Source organism: Scyliorhinus torazame, chromosome 14 (assembly GCF_047496885.1).
Source record: "Scyliorhinus torazame isolate Kashiwa2021f chromosome 14, sScyTor2.1, whole genome shotgun sequence".
Taxonomy (NCBI): domain Eukaryota; kingdom Metazoa; phylum Chordata; class Chondrichthyes; order Carcharhiniformes; family Scyliorhinidae; genus Scyliorhinus; species Scyliorhinus torazame.
This window is the reverse complement of record NC_092720.1, coordinates 167,818,244-167,838,719: the sequence shown is the minus strand read 5'-3', so window position 1 is coordinate 167,838,719 and position 20,476 is coordinate 167,818,244. Positions and strand designations below refer to the sequence as shown.

The following is a 20,476-nucleotide window of genomic DNA, read 5'->3' as shown; positions in this document are numbered from 1 at the left end:
CCACGATGCTACCGTGCTGCCCTAATGGTTCAGACCTGCACAAGGCTGCATAATGTCCAGGTTTCCCACAATTTAAACATCGCCTGCCTTTTGCAGGGCATTGCCGCTTTAAGTGGGCGGTGCCGCAGTTCGGGCATTGACGTTAACGTCGTTACGCTCTGAGCGTCATCGCACATGTGCAGTGCGGTCAGCCGACGTTCGCACCTGTGCACTAGGGTTTTCGGCCGCTTCGTCCACCGGGTCGTATATTAGCGCGGTCCTGCAATTCTGGTGCAATTAACACAACATGGTACCAGTAGTCTATTGTGGTAAATATATTCACAATGGGGGTGCGGGATGATGTTTAGTTGACAGTCAAACATTATCCAGTTAGTTGCTGGCTTTGAAAGCAGAGCAAGGCAGGCCAGCAGCACTGTTCAATTCCCGTAACAGCCTCCCTGAACAGGCGCCGGAATGTGGAGACTAGGGGCTTTTCACAGTAACTTCATTGAAGCCTACTTGTGACAATAAGCGATTTTCATTTTCATGAGCCTTTTTTTTGGTGTAAGAGGGCGGTAGGCCAGAGTGATGGATGTATTGGCCGACTGATGCCTGGATCAGGGGGATGAAATGAAACCTCCAGGACAGGAATACATTTAATCAGTTGAGGAATCTTGTTAAAGATTAATTCTCACCCTTTGACTGCACCAGTAACCAATTGCCCAGGTCCTTCCGTATTTGGTGGGCACCGAAGGGGTTGGACTGTTTTGTCGACCCCAGTATTCACGTTTTGATTTAATGTTTTTACGTTTCCGTTCCTCTTTGTTCTTTTTGGACTGTGCTCCGTCTGTCTTTGAGGAGCAGCCCCTTTAAATTTATCCCTTAGATAATTTCTGTTCTATTTATAAAAAAATACAGTGACCTGGAAGGAGTTGACAAACATTAAACAGCCTGACTGAGAGTTGATTTATTAATGAAACCTGAAAGAGGATTTGTGGCCACTGCAGGATTTTAATCTGGTTTATACCCCAACTGTGGGATGAATATTTCAATCGGTTTAATCCAATGGGATTGTTTGTGCTGGATGATGTTCTGTGGGTGAGGGAGCCGTTGTTAGTTTTAATCCTGACTCTCTCACACACAGATGAACACCGGTATTTCCAGGTCTATGTGGTTCAGGACGGCAGTCCGGATAAACAGTTTGATCTGGAAGAGGACGGCGATGAGGTTTTCTACATGGATTTCAACCTGAAGAAGGAGGTGGCGCGGATCCCCGAGTTTAAGGACCGGCACATGCAGGGAGGAGAGGCGGCAATCTCAGCCAATATCGCCATCGTGAAACACAATTTAAAAGTTTGGGGGAACCTGTCGCACTGGAGTCCGGACCACAAACGTAAGTGACCGGGTTCACCCCCCCCCTCCCCCCGGGACTGGAGCGGGGTCTGTCAGAGTGAGACCACCGGGAGACCGGGGTCCGGAGTGACTCACTGACCCGGGTCCGGAGTGACTCACTGACCGGGGTCCGGAGTGACTCACTGACCCGGGTCCGGAGTGACTCACTGACCGGGGTCTGGAGTGACTCACTGACCGGGGTCTGGAGTGACTCACTGACCCGGGTCAGGAGTGACTCACTGACCGGGTTGCGGAGTGACTCACTGACCGGGGTCCGGAGTGACTCACTGACCCGAGTCCGGAGTGACTCACTGACCGGGGGACGGAGTGACTCACTGACCGGGGGACAGAGTGACTCACTGACCGGGGTCCGGAGTGACTCACTGACCGGGGTCCGGAGTGATTCATTGACCGAGGTCCGGAGTGACTCACTGACCGGGGTCCGGTGTGATTCATTGACCGGGGTACGGAGTGACTCACTGACCGGGGGATGGAGTGACTCACTGACCGGGGTCTGGAGTGACTCACTGACCGGGGTCCGGAGTGACTCACTGACCGGGGTCCGGAGTGAATCATTGACCTGGGTCCGGAGTGACTCTCTGAAAGGGGGACGGAGTGACTCACTGACTGGGGGATGGAGTGACTCACTGACCGGGGTCCGGAGTGACTCATTGACCGGTGGACGGAGTGACTCACTGACCGGGGATGGAGTAACTCACTGACCGTTGTCCGGAGTGACTCACTGCCATGGGACGGAGTGACTCACTGACCGGGGGATGGAGTGACTCACTGACCGGGGGGTGGAGTGATTCACTGACCGGGGGATGGAGTGACTCACTGACCGGGGGTCGGAGTGACTCACTGACCGGGGTCCGGAGTGACTCTCTGACCGGGGGACGGAGTGACTCACTGACCAGGGTCCGGAGTGACTCTCTGAAAGGGGGACGGAGTGACTCACTGACCGGGTGATGGAGTGACTCACTGACCGGGGTCTGGAGTGACTCACTGACCGGGGTCCGGAGTGACTCACTGACCGGGGTCCGGAGTGAATCATTGACCTGGGTCCGGAGTGACTCTCTGAAAGGGGGACGGAGTGACTCACTGACTGGGGGATGGAGTGACTCACTGACCGGGGTCCGGAGTGACTCATTGACCGGTGGACGGAGTGACTCACTGACCGGGGATGGAGTAACTCACTGACCGTTGTCCGGAGTGACTCACTGCCATGGGACGGAGTGACTCACTGACCGGGGGATGGAGTGACTCACTGACCGGGGGGTGGAGTGATTCACTGACCGGGGGATGGAGTGACTCACTGACCGGGGGTCGGAGTGACTCACTGACCGGGGTCCGGAGTGACTCTCTGACCGGGGGACGGAGTGACTCACTGACCAGGGTCCGGAGTGACTCTCTGAAAGGGGGACGGAGTGACTCACTGACCGGGTGATGGAGTGACTCACTGACCGGGGTCCGGAGTGACTCACTGCCAAGGGACGGAGTGACTCACTGACCGGGGGATGGAGTGACTCACTGACCGGGGGATGGAGTGATTCACTGATCGGGGGATGGAGTGACTCACTGACCGGGGGTCGGAGTGACTCACTGACCGGGGGCGGAGTGACTCTCTGACCGGGGGACGGAGTGACTCTCTGACCGGGGGACGGAGTGACTCACTGACCGGGGGACGGAGTGACACTCTGACCGGGGGATGGAGTGACTCACTGACCGGGGGATGGAGTGACTCACTGACCGGGGGATGGAGTGACTCACTGACCGGGGGATGGAGTGATTCACTGACCGGGGGACGGAGTGACTCTCTGACCGGGGGACGGAGTGACTCTCTGACCGGGGGACGGAGTGACTCTCTGACCGGGGGACGGAGTGACACTCTGACCGGGGGACGGAGTGACTCACTGACCGGGGGACGGAGTGACTCACTGACCGGGGGATGGAGTGACTCACTGACCGGGGGATGGAGTGATTCACTGACCGGGGGATGGAGTGACTCACTGACCGGGGGACGGAGTGACTCACTGACCGGGGACGGAGTGACTCTCTGACCGGGGGATGGAGTGACTCACTGACCGGGGGACGGAGTGACTCACTGCCCGGGGGATGGAGTGACTCACTGACCGGGGGTGGAGTGACTCACTGACCGGGGTCCGGAGTGAATCATTGACCTGGGTCCGGAGTGACTCTCTGAAAGGGGGACGGAGTGACTCACTGACTGGGGGATGGAGTGACTCACTGACCGGGGTCCGGAGTGACTCATTGACCGGTGGACGGAGTGACTCACTGACCGGGGATGGAGTAACTCACTGACCGTTGTCCGGAGTGACTCACTGCCATGGGACGGAGTGACTCACTGACCGGGGGATGGAGTGACTCACTGACCGGGGGGTGGAGTGATTCACTGACCGGGGGATGGAGTGACTCACTGACCGGGGGTCGGAGTGACTCACTGACCGGGGTCCGGAGTGACTCTCTGACCGGGGGACGGAGTGACTCACTGACCAGGGTCCGGAGTGACTCTCTGAAAGGGGGACGGAGTGACTCACTGACCGGGTGATGGAGTGACTCACTGACCGGGGTCCGGAGTGACTCACTGCCAAGGGACGGAGTGACTCACTGACCGGGGGATGGAGTGACTCACTGACCGGGGGATGGAGTGATTCACTGATCGGGGGATGGAGTGACTCACTGACCGGGGGTCGGAGTGACTCACTGACCGGGGGCGGAGTGACTCTCTGACCGGGGGACGGAGTGACTCTCTGACCGGGGGACGGAGTGACTCACTGACCGGGGGACGGAGTGACACTCTGACCGGGGGATGGAGTGACTCACTGACCGGGGGATGGAGTGACTCACTGACCGGGGGATGGAGTGACTCACTGACCGGGGGATGGAGTGATTCACTGACCGGGGGACGGAGTGACTCTCTGACCGGGGGACGGAGTGACTCTCTGACCGGGGGACGGAGTGACTCTCTGACCGGGGGACGGAGTGACACTCTGACCGGGGGACGGAGTGACTCACTGACCGGGGGACGGAGTGACTCACTGACCGGGGGATGGAGTGACTCACTGACCGGGGGATGGAGTGATTCACTGACCGGGGGATGGAGTGACTCACTGACCGGGGGACGGAGTGACTCACTGACCGGGGACGGAGTGACTCTCTGACCGGGGGATGGAGTGACTCACTGACCGGGGGACGGAGTGACTCACTGCCCGGGGGATGGAGTGACTCACTGACAGGGGGACGGAGTGACTCACTGACCGGGGGATGGAGTGACTCACTGACCGGGGTCCAGAGTGACTCACTGACCGGGGGACGGAGTGACTGTCTGACCGGGGGACGGAGTGACTCACTGACCGGGGGACGGAGTGACTCACTGACCGGGGTCCGGAGTGACTCACTGACCGGGGTCCGGAGTGAATCACTGACCGGGGCCCGGAGTGACTCACTGACCGGGGGATGGAGTGACTCACTGACCGCGGGACGGAGTGACTCACTGACCGGGGGACGGAGTGACTGTCTGACCGGGGTCCAGAGTGACTCACTGACCGGGGGATGGAGTGACTCACTGACCGGGGTCCGGAGTGACTCACTGACCGGGGTCCGGAGTGACTCACTGACCGGGGTCCGGAGTGACTCACTGACCCGGGTCCGGAGTGACTCACTGACCTGGGTCTGGAGTGACTCACTGACCCGGGTCAGGAGTGACTCACTGACCGGGTTCCGGAGTGACTCACTGACCGGGGGATGGAGTGACTCACTGACCGGGTTCCGGAGTGACTCACTGACCGGGGTCCGGAGTGACTCACTGACCCGGGTCCGGAGTGACTCACTGACCCGGGTCCGGAGTGACTCACTGACCGGGGGACGGAGTGACTCACTGACCGGGGGACGGAGTGACTCACTGACCGGGGTCCGGAGTGACTCACTGACCGGGGTCCAGACTGACTCACTGACCAGGGGATGGAGTGACTCACTGACCGGGGTCCCGAGTGATTCATTGACCGAGGTCCGGAGTGACTCACTGACCGGGGTCCGGTGTGATTCATTGACCGGGGTACGGAGTGACTCACTGACCGGGGGATGGAGTGACTCACTGACCGGGATCTGGAGTGACTCACTGACCGGGGTCCGGAGTGACTCACTGACCGGGGTCCGGAGTGAATCATTGACCTGGGTCCGGAGTGACTCTCTGAAAGGGGGACGGAGTGACTCACTGACTGGGGGATGGAGTGACTCACTGACCGGGGTCCGGAGTGACTCATTGACTGGTGGATGGAGTGACTCACTGACCGGGGATGGAGTAACTCACTGACCGTTGTCCGGAGTGACTCACTGCCATGGGACGGAGTGACTCACTGACCGGGGGATGGAGTGACTCACTGACCGGGGGGTGGAGTGATTCACTGACCGGGGGATGGAGTGACTCACTGACCGGGGGTCGGAGTGACTCACTGACCGGGGTCCGGAGTGACTCTCTGAGCGGGGAACGGAGTGACTCACTGACCAGGGTCCGGAGTGACTCTCTGAAAGGGGGACGGAGTGACTCACTGACCGGGTGATGGAGTGACTCACTGACCGGGGTCCGGAGTGACTCACTGCCAAGGGACGGAGTGACTCACTGACCGGGGGATGGAGTGACTCACTGACCGGGGGATGGAGTGACTCACTGACCGGGGGATGGAGTGATTCACTGACCGGGGGATGGAGTGACTCACTGACCGGGGGTCGGAGTGACTCACTGACCGGGGGCGGAGTGACTCTCTGACCGGGGGACGGAGTGACTCTCTGACCGGGGGACGGAGTGACTCACTGACCGGGGGACGGAGTGACACTCTGACCGGGGGACGGAGTGACTCACTGACCGGGGGATGGAGTGACTCACTGACCGGGGGATGGAGTGACTCACTGACCGGGGGACGGAGTGACTCTCTGACCGGGGGACGGAGTGACTCTCTGACCGGGGGACGGAGTGACTCTCTGACCGGGGGACGGAGTGACTCACTGACCGGGGGACGGAGTGACACTCTGACCGGGGGACGGAGTGACTCACTGACCGGGGGACGGAGTGACTCACTGACCGGGGGATGGAGTGACTCACTGACCGGGGGATGGAGTGATTCACTGACCGGGGAATGGAGTGACTCACTGACCGGGGGTCGGAGTGACTCACTGACCGGGGACGGAGTGACTCTCTGACCGGGGGATGGAGTGACTCACTGACCGGGGGACGGAGTGACTCACTGCCCGGGGGATGGAGTGACTCACTGACAGGGGGACGGAGTGACTCACTGACCGGGGGATGGAGTGACTCACTGACAGGGGGATGGAGTGATTCACTGACCGGGGGATGGAGTGACTCACTGACAGGGGGTCGGAGTGACTCACTGACCGGGGGATGGAGTGATTCACTGACCGGGGGATGGAGTGACTCACTGACCGGGGTCCAGAGTGACTCACTGACCGGGGTCCAGAGTGACTCACTGACCGGGGGATGGAGTGACTGTCTGACCGGGGGACGGAGTGACTCACTGACCGGGGGACGGAGTGACTCACTGACCGGGGTCCGGAGTGAATCACTGACCGGGGCCCGGAGTGACTCACTGACCGGGGGTTGGAGTGACTCACTGACCGGGGGACGGAGTGACTCACTGACCGGGGGACGGAGTGACTGTCTGACCGGGGTCCAGAGTGACTCACTGACCGGGGGACGGAGTGACTCACTGACCGGGGGACGGAGTGACTCACTGACCATGGTCTGGAGTGACTCACTGACCGGGGTCCGGAGTGAATCACTGACCGGGGCCCGGAGTGACTCACTGACCGGGGGATGGAGTGACTCACTGACCGGGGCATGGAGTGACTCACTGACCGGGGGACGGAGTGACTCACTGACCGGGGGACGGAGTGACTCACTGACCGGGGGACAGAGTGACTCACTGACCGGGGGACAGAGTGACTCACTGACCGGGGGTCGGAGTGACTCACTGACCGGGGGTCGGAGTGACTCACTGACCGGGGGTCGGAGTGACTCACTGACCGGGGGTCGGAGTGACTCACTGACCGGGGGTCGGAGTGACTCACTGACCGGGGGTCGGAGTGACTCACTGACCGGGGGTCGGAGTGACTCACTGACCGGGGGTCGGAGTGACTCACTGACCGGGGGTCGGAGTGACTCACTGACTGGGGCCCGGAGTGACTCACTGACCGGGGCCCGGAGTGACTCACTGACCGGGGTCCGGAGTGACTCACTGACCGGGGGACGGAGTGACTCACTGACCGGGGGACGGAGTGACTCACTGACCGGGGGTCGGAGTGACTCACTGACCGGGGGTCGGAGTGACTCACTGACCGGGGGTCGGAGTGACTCACTGACCGGGGGTCGGAGTGACTCACTGACCGGGGGATGGAGTGACTCACTGACCGGGGGACGGAGTGACTCACTGCCCGGGGGATGGAGTGACTCACTGACAGGGGGACGGAGTGACTCACTGACCGGGGGATGGAGTGACTCACTGACAGGGGGATGGAGTGATTCACTGACCGGGGGATGGAGTGACTCACTGACAGGGGGTCGGAGTGACTCACTGACCGGGGGATGGAGTGATTCACTGACCGGGGGATGGAGTGACTCACTGACCGGGGTCCAGAGTGACTCACTGACCGGGGTCCAGAGTGACTCACTGACCGGGGGATGGAGTGACTGTCTGACCGGGGGACGGAGTGACTCACTGACCGGGGGACGGAGTGACTCACTGACCGGGGTCCGGAGTGAATCACTGACCGGGGCCCGGAGTGACTCACTGACCGGGGGTTGGAGTGACTCACTGACCGGGGGACGGAGTGACTCACTGACCGGGGGACGGAGTGACTGTCTGACCGGGGTCCAGAGTGACTCACTGACCGGGGGCGGAGTGACTCACTGACCGGGGGACGGAGTGACTCACTGACCATGGTCTGGAGTGACTCACTGACCGGGGTCCGGAGTGAATCACTGACCGGGGCCCGGAGTGACTCACTGACCGGGGGATGGAGTGACTCACTGACCGGGGCATGGAGTGACTCACTGACCGGGGGACGGAGTGACTCACTGACCGGGGGACGGAGTGACTCACTGACCGGGGGACAGAGTGACTCACTGACCGGGGGTCGGAGTGACTCACTGACCGGGGGTCGGAGTGACTCACTGACCGGGGGTCGGAGTGACTCACTGACCGGGGGTCGGAGTGACTCACTGACCGGGGGTCGGAGTGACTCACTGACCGGGGGTCGGAGTGACTCACTGACCGGGGGTCGGAGTGACTCACTGACCGGGGGTCGGAGTGACTCACTGACCGGGGGTCGGAGTGACTCACTGACTGGGGCCCGGAGTGACTCACTGACCGGGGCCCGGAGTGACTCACTGACCGGGGTCCGGAGTGACTCAATGACCGGGGGACGGAGTGACTCACTGACCGGGGGATGGAGTGACTCACTGACCGGGGGTCGGAGTGACTCACTGACCGGGGGTCGGAGTGACTCACTGACCGGGGGTCGGAGTGACTCACTGACCGGGGGTCGGAGTGACTCACTGACCGGGGGTCGGAGTGACTCACTGACCGGGGGTCGGAGTGACTCACTGACCGGGGGATGGAGTGACTCACTGATCGGGGGATGGAGTGACTCACTGATCGGGGGATGGAGTGACTCACTGATCGGGGGATGGAGTGACTCACTGACCGGGGGATGGAGTGACTCACTGATCGGGGGATGGAGTGACTCACTGACCGGGGGACGGAGTGACTCACTGACCGGGGGACGGAGTGACTCACTGACCGGGGTCCGGAGTGACTCACTGACCGGGGGATGGAGTGACTCACTGATCGGGGGATGGAGTGACTCACTGACCGGGGGACGGAGTGACTCACTGACCGGGGGACGGAGTGACTCTCTGACCGGGGGACTGAGTGACTCACTGACCGGGGGATGGAGTGACTCACTGACCGGGGGACGGAGTGACTCTCTGACCGGGGGACTGAGTGACTCACTGACCGGGGGATGGAGTGACTCACTGACCGGGGGATGGAGTGACTCACTGACCGGGGGACGGAGTGACTCACTGACCGGGGTCCGGAGTGACTCACTGACCGGGGTCCGGAGTGACTCACTGACCGGGGGACGGAGTGACTCTCTGACCGGGGGACTGAGTGACTCACTGACCGGGGGATGGAGTGACTCACTGATCGGGGGATGGAGTGACTCACTGACCGGGGGACGGAGTGACTCACTGACCGGGGGACTGAGTGACTCACTGACCGGGGGATGGAGTGACTCACTGATCGGGGGACGGAGTGACTCACTGACCGGGGTCCGGAGTGACTCACTGACCGGGGGATGGAGTGACTCACTGATCGGGGGATGGAGTGACTCACTGACCGGGGGACGGAGTGACTCACTGACCGGGGGACGGAGTGACTCTCTGACCGGGGGACTGAGTGACTCACTGACCGGGGGATGGAGTGACTCACTGACCGGGGGACGGAGTGACTCTCTGACCGGGGGACTGAGTGACTCACTGACCGGGGGATGGAGTGACTCACTGACCGGGGGATGGAGTGACTCACTGACCGGGGGACGGAGTGACTCACTGACCGGGGGACGGAGTGACTCACTGACCGGGGTCCGGAGTGACTCACTGACCGGGGTCCAGAGTGACTCACTGACCGGGGGACGGAGTGACTCTCTGACCGGGGGACTGAGTGACTCACTGACCGGGGGATGGAGTGACTCACAGATCGGGGGATGGAGTGACTCACTGACCGGGGGACGGAGTGACTCACTGACCGGGGGACTGAGTGACTCACTGACCGGGGGATGGAGTGACTCACTGACCGGGGGACGGAGTGACTCACTGACCGGGGGACGGAGTGACTCACTGACCGGGGGTCGGAGTGACTCACTGACCGGGGGTCGGAGTGACTCACTGACCGGGGGTCGGAGTGACTCACTGACTGGGGCCCGGAGTGACTCACTGACCGGGGCCCGGAGTGACTCACTGACCGGGGTCCGGAGTGACTCACTGACCGGGGGACGGAGTGACTCACTGACCGGGGGATGGAGTGACTCACTGACCGGGGCTCGGAGTGACTCACTGACCGGGGGTCGGAGTGACTCACTGACCGGGGGTCGGAGTGACTCACTGACCGGGGGTCGGAGTGACTCACTGACCGGGGGTCGGAGTGACTCACTGACCGGGGGATGGAGTGACTCACTGACCGGGGGACGGAGTGACTCACTGCCCGGGGGATGGAGTGACTCACTGACAGGGGGACGGAGTGACTCACTGACCGGGGGATGGAGTGACTCACTGACAGGGGGATGGAGTGATTCACTGACCGGGGGATGGAGTGACTCACTGACAGGGGGTCGGAGTGACTCACTGACCGGGGGATGGAGTGATTCACTGACCGGGGGATGGAGTGACTCACTGACCGGGGTCCAGAGTGACTCACTGACCGGGGTCCAGAGTGACTCACTGACCGGGGGATGGAGTGACTGTCTGACCGGGGGACGGAGTGACTCACTGACCGGGGGACGGAGTGACTCACTGACCGGGGTCCGGAGTGAATCACTGACCGGGGCCCGGAGTGACTCACTGACCGGGGGTTGGAGTGACTCACTGACCGGGGGACGGAGTGACTCACTGACCGGGGGACGGAGTGACTGTCTGACCGGGGTCCAGAGTGACTCACTGACCGGGGGACGGAGTGACTCACTGACCGGGGGACGGAGTGACTCACTGACCATGGTCTGGAGTGACTCACTGACCGGGGTCCGGAGTGAATCATTGACCGGGGCCCGGAGTGACTCACTGACCGGGGGATGGAGTGACTCACTGACCGGGGCATGGAGTGACTCACTGACCGGGGGACGGAGTGACTCACTGACCGGGGGACGGAGTGACTCACTGACCGGGGGACAGAGTGACTCACTGACCGGGGGACAGAGTGACTCACTGACCGGGGGTCGGAGTGACTCACTGACCGGGGGTCGGAGTGACTCACTGACCGGGGGTCGGAGTGACTCACTGACCGGGGGTCGGAGTGACTCACTGACCGGGGGTCGGAGTGACTCACTGACCGGGGGTCGGAGTGACTCACTGACCGGGGGTCGGAGTGACTCACTGACCGGGGGTCGGAGTGACTCACTGACTGGGGCCCGGAGTGACTCACTGACCGGGGCCCGGAGTGACTCACTGACCGGGGTCCGGAGTGACTCAATGACCGGGGGACGGAGTGACTCACTGACCGGGGGATGGAGTGACTCACTGACCGGGGGTCGGAGTGACTCACTGACCGGGGGTCGGAGTGACTCACTGACCGGGGGTCGGAGTGACTCACTGACCGGGGGTCGGAGTGACTCACTGACCGGGGGTCGGAGTGACTCACTGACCGGGGGTCGGAGTGACTCACTGACCGGGGGTCGGAGTGACTCACTGACCGGGGGATGGAGTGACTCACTGATCGGGGGATGGAGTGACTCACTGATCGGGGGATGGAGTGACTCACTGATCGGGGGATGGAGTGACTCACTGACCGGGGGATGGAGTGACTCACTGATCGGGGGATGGAGTGACTCACTGACCGGGGGATGGAGTGACTCACTGACCGGGGGACGGAGTGACTCACTGACCGGGGTCCGGAGTGACTCACTGACCGGGGGATGGAGTGACTCACTGATCGGGGGATGGAGTGACTCACTGACCGGGGGACGGAGTGACTCACTGACCGGGGGACGGAGTGACTCTCTGACCGGGGGACTGAGTGACTCACTGACCGGGGGAAGGAGTGACTCACTGACCGGGGGACGGAGTGACTCTCTGACCGGGGGACTGAGTGACTCACTGACCGGGGGATGGAGTGACTCACTGACCGGGGGATGGAGTGACTCACTGACCGGGGGACGGAGTGACTCACTGACCGGGGTCCGGAGTGACTCACTGACCGGGGTCCGGAGTGACTCACTGACCGGGGGACGGAGTGACTCTCTGACCGGGGGACTGAGTGACTCACTGACCGGGGGATGGAGTGACTCACTGATCGGGGGATGGAGTGACTCACTGACCGGGGGACGGAGTGACTCACTGACCGGGGGACTGAGTGACTCACTGACCGGGGGATGGAGTGACTCACTGATCGGGGGACGGAGTGACTCACTGACCGGGGTCCGGAGTGACTCACTGACCGGGGGATGGAGTGACTCACTGACCGGGGGATGGAGTGACTCACTGACCGGGGGACGGAGTGACTCACTGACCGGGGGACGGAGTGACTCTCTGACCGGGGGACTGAGTGACTCACTGACCGGGGGATGGAGTGACTCACTGACCGGGGGACGGAGTGACTCTCTGACCGGGGGACTGAGTGACTCACTGACCGGGGGATGGAGTGACTCACTGACCGGGGGATGGAGTGACTCACTGACCGGGGGACGGAGTGACTCACTGACCGGGGTCCGGAGTGACTCACTGACCGGGGTCCAGAGTGACTCACTGACCGGGGGACGGAGTGACTCTCTGACCGGGGGACTGAGTGACTCACTGACCGGGGGATGGAGTGACTCACAGATCGGGGGATGGAGTGACTCATTGACCGGGGGACGGAGTGACTCACTGACCGGGGGACTGAGTGACTCACTGACCGGGGGATGGAGTGACTCACTGACCGGGGGACGGAGTGACTCACTGACCGGGGGACGGAGTGACTCACTGACCGGGGGACGGAGTGACTCACTGACCGGGGGACGGAGTGACTCACTGACCGGGGGACGGAGTGACTCACTGACCGGGGGACGGAGTGACTCACTGACCGGGGTCCGGAGTGACTCACTGATCGGGGGACGGAGTGACTCTCTGACCGGGGGACGGAGTGACTCACTGACCGGGGGACGGAGTGACTCACTGACCGGGGGATGGAGTGACTCACTGACCGGGGGACTGAGTGACTCACTGACCGGGGGATGGAGTGACTCACTGATCGGGGGATGGAGTGACTCACTGACCTGGGGACGGAGTGACTCATTGACCGGGGGACGGAGTGACTCACTGACCGGGGGACGGAGTGACTCACTGACCGGGGTCCGGAGTGACTCACTGACCGGGGGATGGAGTGACTCACTGACCGGGGGATGGAGTTACTCACTGACCGGGGGATGGAGTGACTCACTGACCGGGGGATGGAGTGACTCACTGACCGGGGGATGGAGTGACTCACTGACCGGGGGATGGAGTGACTGACTGACCGGCGTCCGGAGTGACTCACTGACCGGGGTCCGGAGTGACTCACTGACCGGGGTCCGGAGTGACTCACTGACCGGGGTCCGGAGTGACTCACTGACCGGGGGATGGAGTGACTCACTGATCGGTGTCCGGAGTGACTCACTGAGCGGGGCCCGGTGTGACTCACTGACCGTGGTCCGAAGTGACTCACTGACCGGGGTCCGGAGTGACTCTCTGACCGGGGGACGGAGTGACTCACTGACCGGGGGATGGAGTGACTCACTGACCGGGGGATGGAGTGACTCACTGACCGGGGTCCGGAGTGACTCACTGACCGGGGTCCGGAGTGACTCACTGACCGGGGTCCGGAGTGACTCACTGACCGGGGCCTGGAGTGACTCACTGACCGGGGGATGGAGTGACTCACTGCCAAGGGACGGAGTGACTCACTGACCGGGGGATGGAGTGACTCACTGACTGGGGGACGGAGTGACTCACTGACCAGGGGACGGAGTGACTCACTGACCGGGGGATGGAGTGACTCACTGACCGGGGTCCGGAGTGAATCACTGACCGGGGCCCGGAGTGACTCACTGACCGGGGGATGGAGTGACTCACTGACCGGGGCATGGAGTGACTCACTGACCGGGGGTCGGAGTGACTCACTGACCGGGGGTCGGAGTGACTCACTGACCGGGGGTCGGAGTGACTCACTGACCGGGGGTCGGAGTGACTCACTGACCGGGGGTCGGAGTGACTCACTGACCGGGGGTCGGAGTGACTCACTGACCGGGGGTCGGAGTGACTCACTGACCGGGGGTCGGAGTGACTCACTGACCGGGGGTCGGAGTGACTCACTGACTGGGGCCCGGAGTGACTCACTGACCGGGGCCCGGAGTGACTCACTGACCGGGGTCCGGAGTGACTCACTGACCGAGGGACGGAGTGACTCACTGACCGGGGGATGGAGTGACTCATTGACTGGGGCATGGAGTGACTCACTGACCGGGGGACGGAGTGACTCACTGACCGGGGGACGGAGTGACTCACTGACCGGGGGACGGAGTGACTCACTGACCGGGGGATGGAGTGACTCACTGACCGGGGGATGGAGTGACTCACTGACCGGGGGATGGAGTGACTCACTGATCGGGGGATGGAGTGACTCACTGACCGGGGGATGGAGTGACTCACTGATCGGGGGATGGAGTGACTCACTGACCGGGGGATGGAGTGACTCACTGACCGGGGGACGGAGTGACTCACTGACCGGGGTCCGGAGTGACTCACTGACCGGGGGATGGAGTGACTCACTGATCGGGGGATGGAGTGACTCACTGACCGGGGGACGGAGTGACTCACTGACCGGGGGACGGAGTGACTCTCTGACCGGGGGACTGAGTGACTCACTGACCGGGGGATGGAGTGACTCACTGACCGGGGGACGGAGTGACTCTCTGACCGGGGGACTGAGTGACTCACTGACCGGGGGATGGAGTGACTCACTGACTGGGGGATGGAGTGACTCACTGACCGGGGGACGGAGTGACTCACTGACCGGGGTCCGGAGTGACTCACTGACCGGGGTCCGGAGTGACTCACTGACCGGGGGACGGAGTGACTCTCTGACCGGGGGACTGAGTGACTCACTGACCGGGGGATGGAGTGACTCACTGATCGGGGGATGGAGTGACTCACTGACCGGGGGACGGAGTGACTCACTGACCGGGGGACTGAGTGACTCACTGACCGGGGGATGGAGTGACTCACTGATCGGGGGACGGAGTGACTCACTGATCGGGGGACGGAGTGACTCTCTGACCGGTGGACGGAGTGACTCACTGACCGGGGGATGGAGTGACTCACTGACCGGGGGATGGAGTGACTCACTGACCGGGGGACTGAGTGACTCACTGACCGGGGGATGGAGTGACTCACTGATCGGGGGATGGAGTGACTCACTGACCGGGGGACGGAGTGACTCATTGACCGGGGGACGGAGTGACTCACTGACCGGGGGATGGAGTGACTCACTGACCGGGGTCCGGAGTGACTCACTGACCGGGGGATGGAGTGACTCACTGACCGGGGGATGGAGTGACTCACTGACCGGGGGATGGAGTGACTCACTGACCGGGGGATGGAGTGACTCACTGACCGGGGGATGGAGTGACTGACTGACCGGCGTCCGGAGTGACTCACTGACCGGGGTCCGGAGTGACTCACTGACCCGGGTCCGGAGTGACTCACTGACCGGGGGACGGAGTGACTCACTGACCGGGGGACAGAGTGACTCACTGACCGGGGTCCGGAGTGACTCACTGACCGGGGTCCAGACTGACTCACTGACCAGGGGATGGAGTGACTCACTGACCGGGGTCCGGAGTGATTCATTGACCGAGGTCCGGAGTGACTCACTGACCGGGGTCCGGTGTGATTCATTGACCGGGGTACGGAGTGACTCACTGACCGGGGGATGGAGTGACTCACTGACCGGGGTCTGGAGTGACTCACTGACCGGGGTCCGGAGTGACTCACTGACCGGGGTCCGGAGTGAATCATTGACCTGGGTCCGAAGTGACTCTCTGAAAGGGGGACGGAGTGACTCACTGACTGGGGGATGGAGTGACTCACTGACCGGGGTCCGGAGTGACTCATTGACCGGTGGACGGAGTGACTCACTGACCGGGGATGGAGTAACTCACTGACCGTTGTCCGGAGTGACTCACTGCCATGGGACGGAGTGACTCACTGACCGGGGGATGGAGTGACTCACTGACCGGGGGGATGGAGTGATTCACTGACCGGGGGATGGAGTGACTCACTGACCGGGGGTCGGAGTGACTCACTGACCGGGGTCCGGAGTGACTCTCTGACCGGGGGACGGAGTGACTCACTGACCAGGGTCCGGAGTGACTCTCTGAAAGGGGGACGGAGTGACTCACTGACCGGGTGATGGAGTGACTCACTGACCGGGGTCCGGAGTGACTCACTGCCAAGGGACGGAGTGACTCACTGACCGGGGGATGGAGTGACTCACTGACCGGCGGATGGAGTGATTCACTGACCGGGGGATGGAGTGACTCACTGACCGGGGGTCGGAGTGACTCACTGACCGGGGGCGGAGTGACTCTCTGACCGGGGGACGGAGTGACTCTCTGACCGGGGGACGGAGTGACTCACTGACCGGGGGACGGAGTGACACTCTGACCGGGGGACGGAGTGACTCACTGACCGGGGTCCGGTGTGATTCATTGACCGGGGTACGGAGTGACTCACTGACCGGGGGATGGAGTGACTCACTGACCGGGGTCTGGAGTGACTCACTGACCGGGGTCCGGAGTGACTCACTGACCGGGGTCCGGAGTGAATCATTGACCTGGGTCCGGAGTGACTCTCTGAAAGGGGGACGGAGTGACTCACTGACTGGGGGATGGAGTGACTCACTGACCGTTGTCCGGAGTGACTCACTGCCATGGGACGGAGTGACTCACTGACCGGGGGATGGAGTGACTCACTGACCGGGGGGTGGAGTGATTCACTGACCGGGGGATGGAGTGACTCACTGACCGGGGGTCGGAGTGACTCACTGACCGGGGTCCGGAGTGACTCTCTGAAAGGGGGACGGAGTGACTCACTGACCGGGTGATGGAGTGACTCACTGACCGGGGTCCGGAGTGACTCACTGCCAAGGGACGGAGTGACTCACTGACCGGGGGATGGAGTGACTCACTGACCGGGGGATGGAGTGATTCACTGACCGGGGGATGGAGTGACTCACTGACCGGGGGTCGGAGTGACTCACTCACCGGGGGCGGAGTGACTCTCTGACCGGCGGACGGAGTGACTCTCTGACCGGGGGACGGAGTGACTCACTGACCGGGGGACGGAGTGACACTCTGACCAGGGGACGGAGTGACTCACTGATCGGGGGATGGAGTGACTCACTGACCGGGGATGGAGTGATTCACTGACCGGGGGACGGAGTGACTCTCTGACCGGGGGACGGAGTGACTCTCTGACCGGGGGACGGAGTGACTCTCTGACCGGGGGACGGAGTGACTCACTGACCGGGGGACGGAGTGACACTCTGACCGGGGGACGGAGTGACTCACTGACCGGGGGACGGAGTGACTCACTGACCGGGGGATGGAGTGACTCACTGACCGGGGGATGGAGTGATTCACTGACCGGGGGATGGAGTGACTCACTGACCGGGGGTCGGAGTGACTCACTGACCGGGGACGGAGTGACTCTCTGACCGGGGGATGGAGTGACTCACTGACCGGGGGACGGAGTGACTCACTGCCCGGGGGATGGAGTGACTCACTGACAGGGGGACGGAGTGACTCACTGACCGGGGGATGGAGTGACTCACTGACAGGGGGAAGGAGTGATTCACTGACCGGGGGATGGAGTGACTCACTGACAGGGGGTCGGAGTGACTCACTGACCGGGGGATGGAGTGATTCACTGACCGGGGGATGGAGTGACTCACTGACCGGGGTCCAGAGTGACTCACTGACCGGGGTCCAGAGTGACTCACTGACCGGGGTCCAGAGTGACTCACTGACCGGGGGACGGAGTGACTGTCTGACCGGGGGACGGAGTGACTCACTGACCGGGGGACGGAGTGACTCACTGACCGGGGTCCGGAGTGAATCACTGACCGGGGCCCGGAGTGACTCACTGACCGGGGGATGGAGTGACTCACTGACCGGGGGATGGAGTGACTCACTGACTGGGGGACGGAGTGACTCACTGACCGGGGGACGGAGTGACTGTCTGACCGGGGTCCAGAGTGACTCACTGACCGGGGGATGGAGTGACTCACTGACCGGGGTCCGGAGTGACTCACTGACCCGGGTCCGGAGTGACTCACTGACCGGGGTCCGGAGTGACTCACTGACCCGGGTCCGGAGTGATTCACTGACCTGGGTCTGGAGTGACTCACTGACCCGGGTCAGGAGTGACTCACTGACCGGGTTCCGGAGTGACTCACTGACCGGGGGATGGAGTGACTCACTGACCGGGTTCCGGAGTGACTCACTGACCGGGGTCCGGAGTGACTCACTGACCCGGGTCCGGAGTGACTCACTGACCGGGGGACGTAGTGACTCACTGACCGGGGGACGGAGTGACTCACTGACTGGGGGACGGAGTGACTCACTGACCGGGGTCCGGAGTGACTCACTGACCGGGGTCCAGACTGACTCACTGACCAGGGGATGGAGTGACTCACTGACCGGGGTCCCGAGTAATTCATTGACCGAGGTCCGGAGTGACTCACTGACCGGGGTCCGGTGTGATTCATTGACCGGGGTACGGAGTGACTCACTGACCGGGGGATGGAGTGACTCACTGACCGGGATCTGGAGTGACTCACTGACCGGGGTCCGGAGTGACTCACTGACCGGGGTCCGGAGTGAATCATTGACCTGGGTCCGGAGTGACTCTCTGAAAGGGGGACGGAGTGACTCTCTGAAAGGGGGACGGAGTGACTCACTGACTGGGGGATGGAGTGACTCACTGACCGGGGTCCGGAGTGACTCATTGACCGGTGGACGGAGTGACTCACTGACCGGGGATGGAGTAACTCACTGACCGTTGTCCGGAGTGACTCACTGCCATGGGACGGAGTGACTCACTGACCGGGGGATGGAGTGACTCACTGACCGGGGGGTGGAGTGATTCACTGACCGGGGGATGGAGTGACTCACTGACCGGGGGTCGGAGTGACTCACTGACCGGGGTCCGGAGTGACTCTCTGACCGGGGAACGGAGTGACTCACTGACCAGGGTCCGGAGTGACTCTCTGAAAGGGGGACGGAGTGACTCACTGACCGGGTGATGGAGTGACACACTGACCGGGGTCCGGAGTGACTCACTGCCAAGGGACGGAGTGACTCACTGACCGGGGGATGGAGTGACTCACTGACCGGGGGATGGAGTGATTCACTGACCGGGGGATGGAGTGACTCACTGACCGGGGGTCGGAGTGACTCACTGACCGGGGGCGGAGTGACTCTCTGACCGGGGGACGGAGTGACTCTCTGACCGGGGGACGGAGTGACTCACTGACCGGGGGACGGAGTGACACTCTGACCGGGGGACGGAGTGACTCACTGACCGGGGGATGGAGTGACTCACTGACCGGGGGATGGAGTGACTCACTGACCGGGGGATGGAGTGATTCACTGACCGGGGGACGGAGTGACTCTCTGACCGGGGGACGGAGTGACTCTCTGACCGGGGGACGGAGTGACTCACTGACCGGGGGACGGAGTGACACTCTGACCGGGGGACGGAGTGACTCACTGACCGGGGGATGGAGTGACTCACTGACCGGGGGATGGAGTGACTCACTGACCGGGGGATGGAGTGATTCACTGACCGGGGGATGGAGTGACTCACTGACCGGGGGTCGGAGTGACTCACTGACCGGGGACAGAGTGACTCTCTGACCGGTGGATGGAGTGACTCACTGACCGGGGGACGGAGTGACTCACTGACAGGGGGACGGAGTGACTCACTGACCGGGAGATGGAGTGACTCACTGACAGGGGGATGGAGTGATTCACTGACCGGGGGATGGAGTGACTCACTGACAGGGGGTCGGAGTGACTCACTGACCGGGGGATGGAGTGATTCACTGACCGGGGGATGGAGTGACTCACTGACCGGGGTCCAGAGTGACTCACTGACCGGGGTCCAGAGTGACTCACTGACCGGGGGACGGAGTGACTGTCTGACCGGGGGACGGAGTGACTCACTGACCGGGGGACGGAGTGACTCACTGACCGGGGTCCAGAGTGAATCACTGACCGGGGC

At 62.6% G+C, this 20,476-nt stretch overlaps 1 protein-coding gene across 1 annotated transcript in view; it reads left to right on the top strand.

The window, feature by feature from the left end:
- Window positions 1-20,476, top strand: part of LOC140390197 (H-2 class II histocompatibility antigen, A-U alpha chain-like) — a 203,474-nt gene that overhangs the window by 52,385 nt on the left and 130,613 nt on the right. Inside the window, exon 2 of the mRNA XM_072475147.1 lies at window positions 1,124-1,372. Coding sequence (XP_072331248.1) covers window positions 1,124-1,372 — 249 coding nt within the window. The remainder of the gene's footprint in view (window positions 1-1,123; window positions 1,373-20,476) is intronic.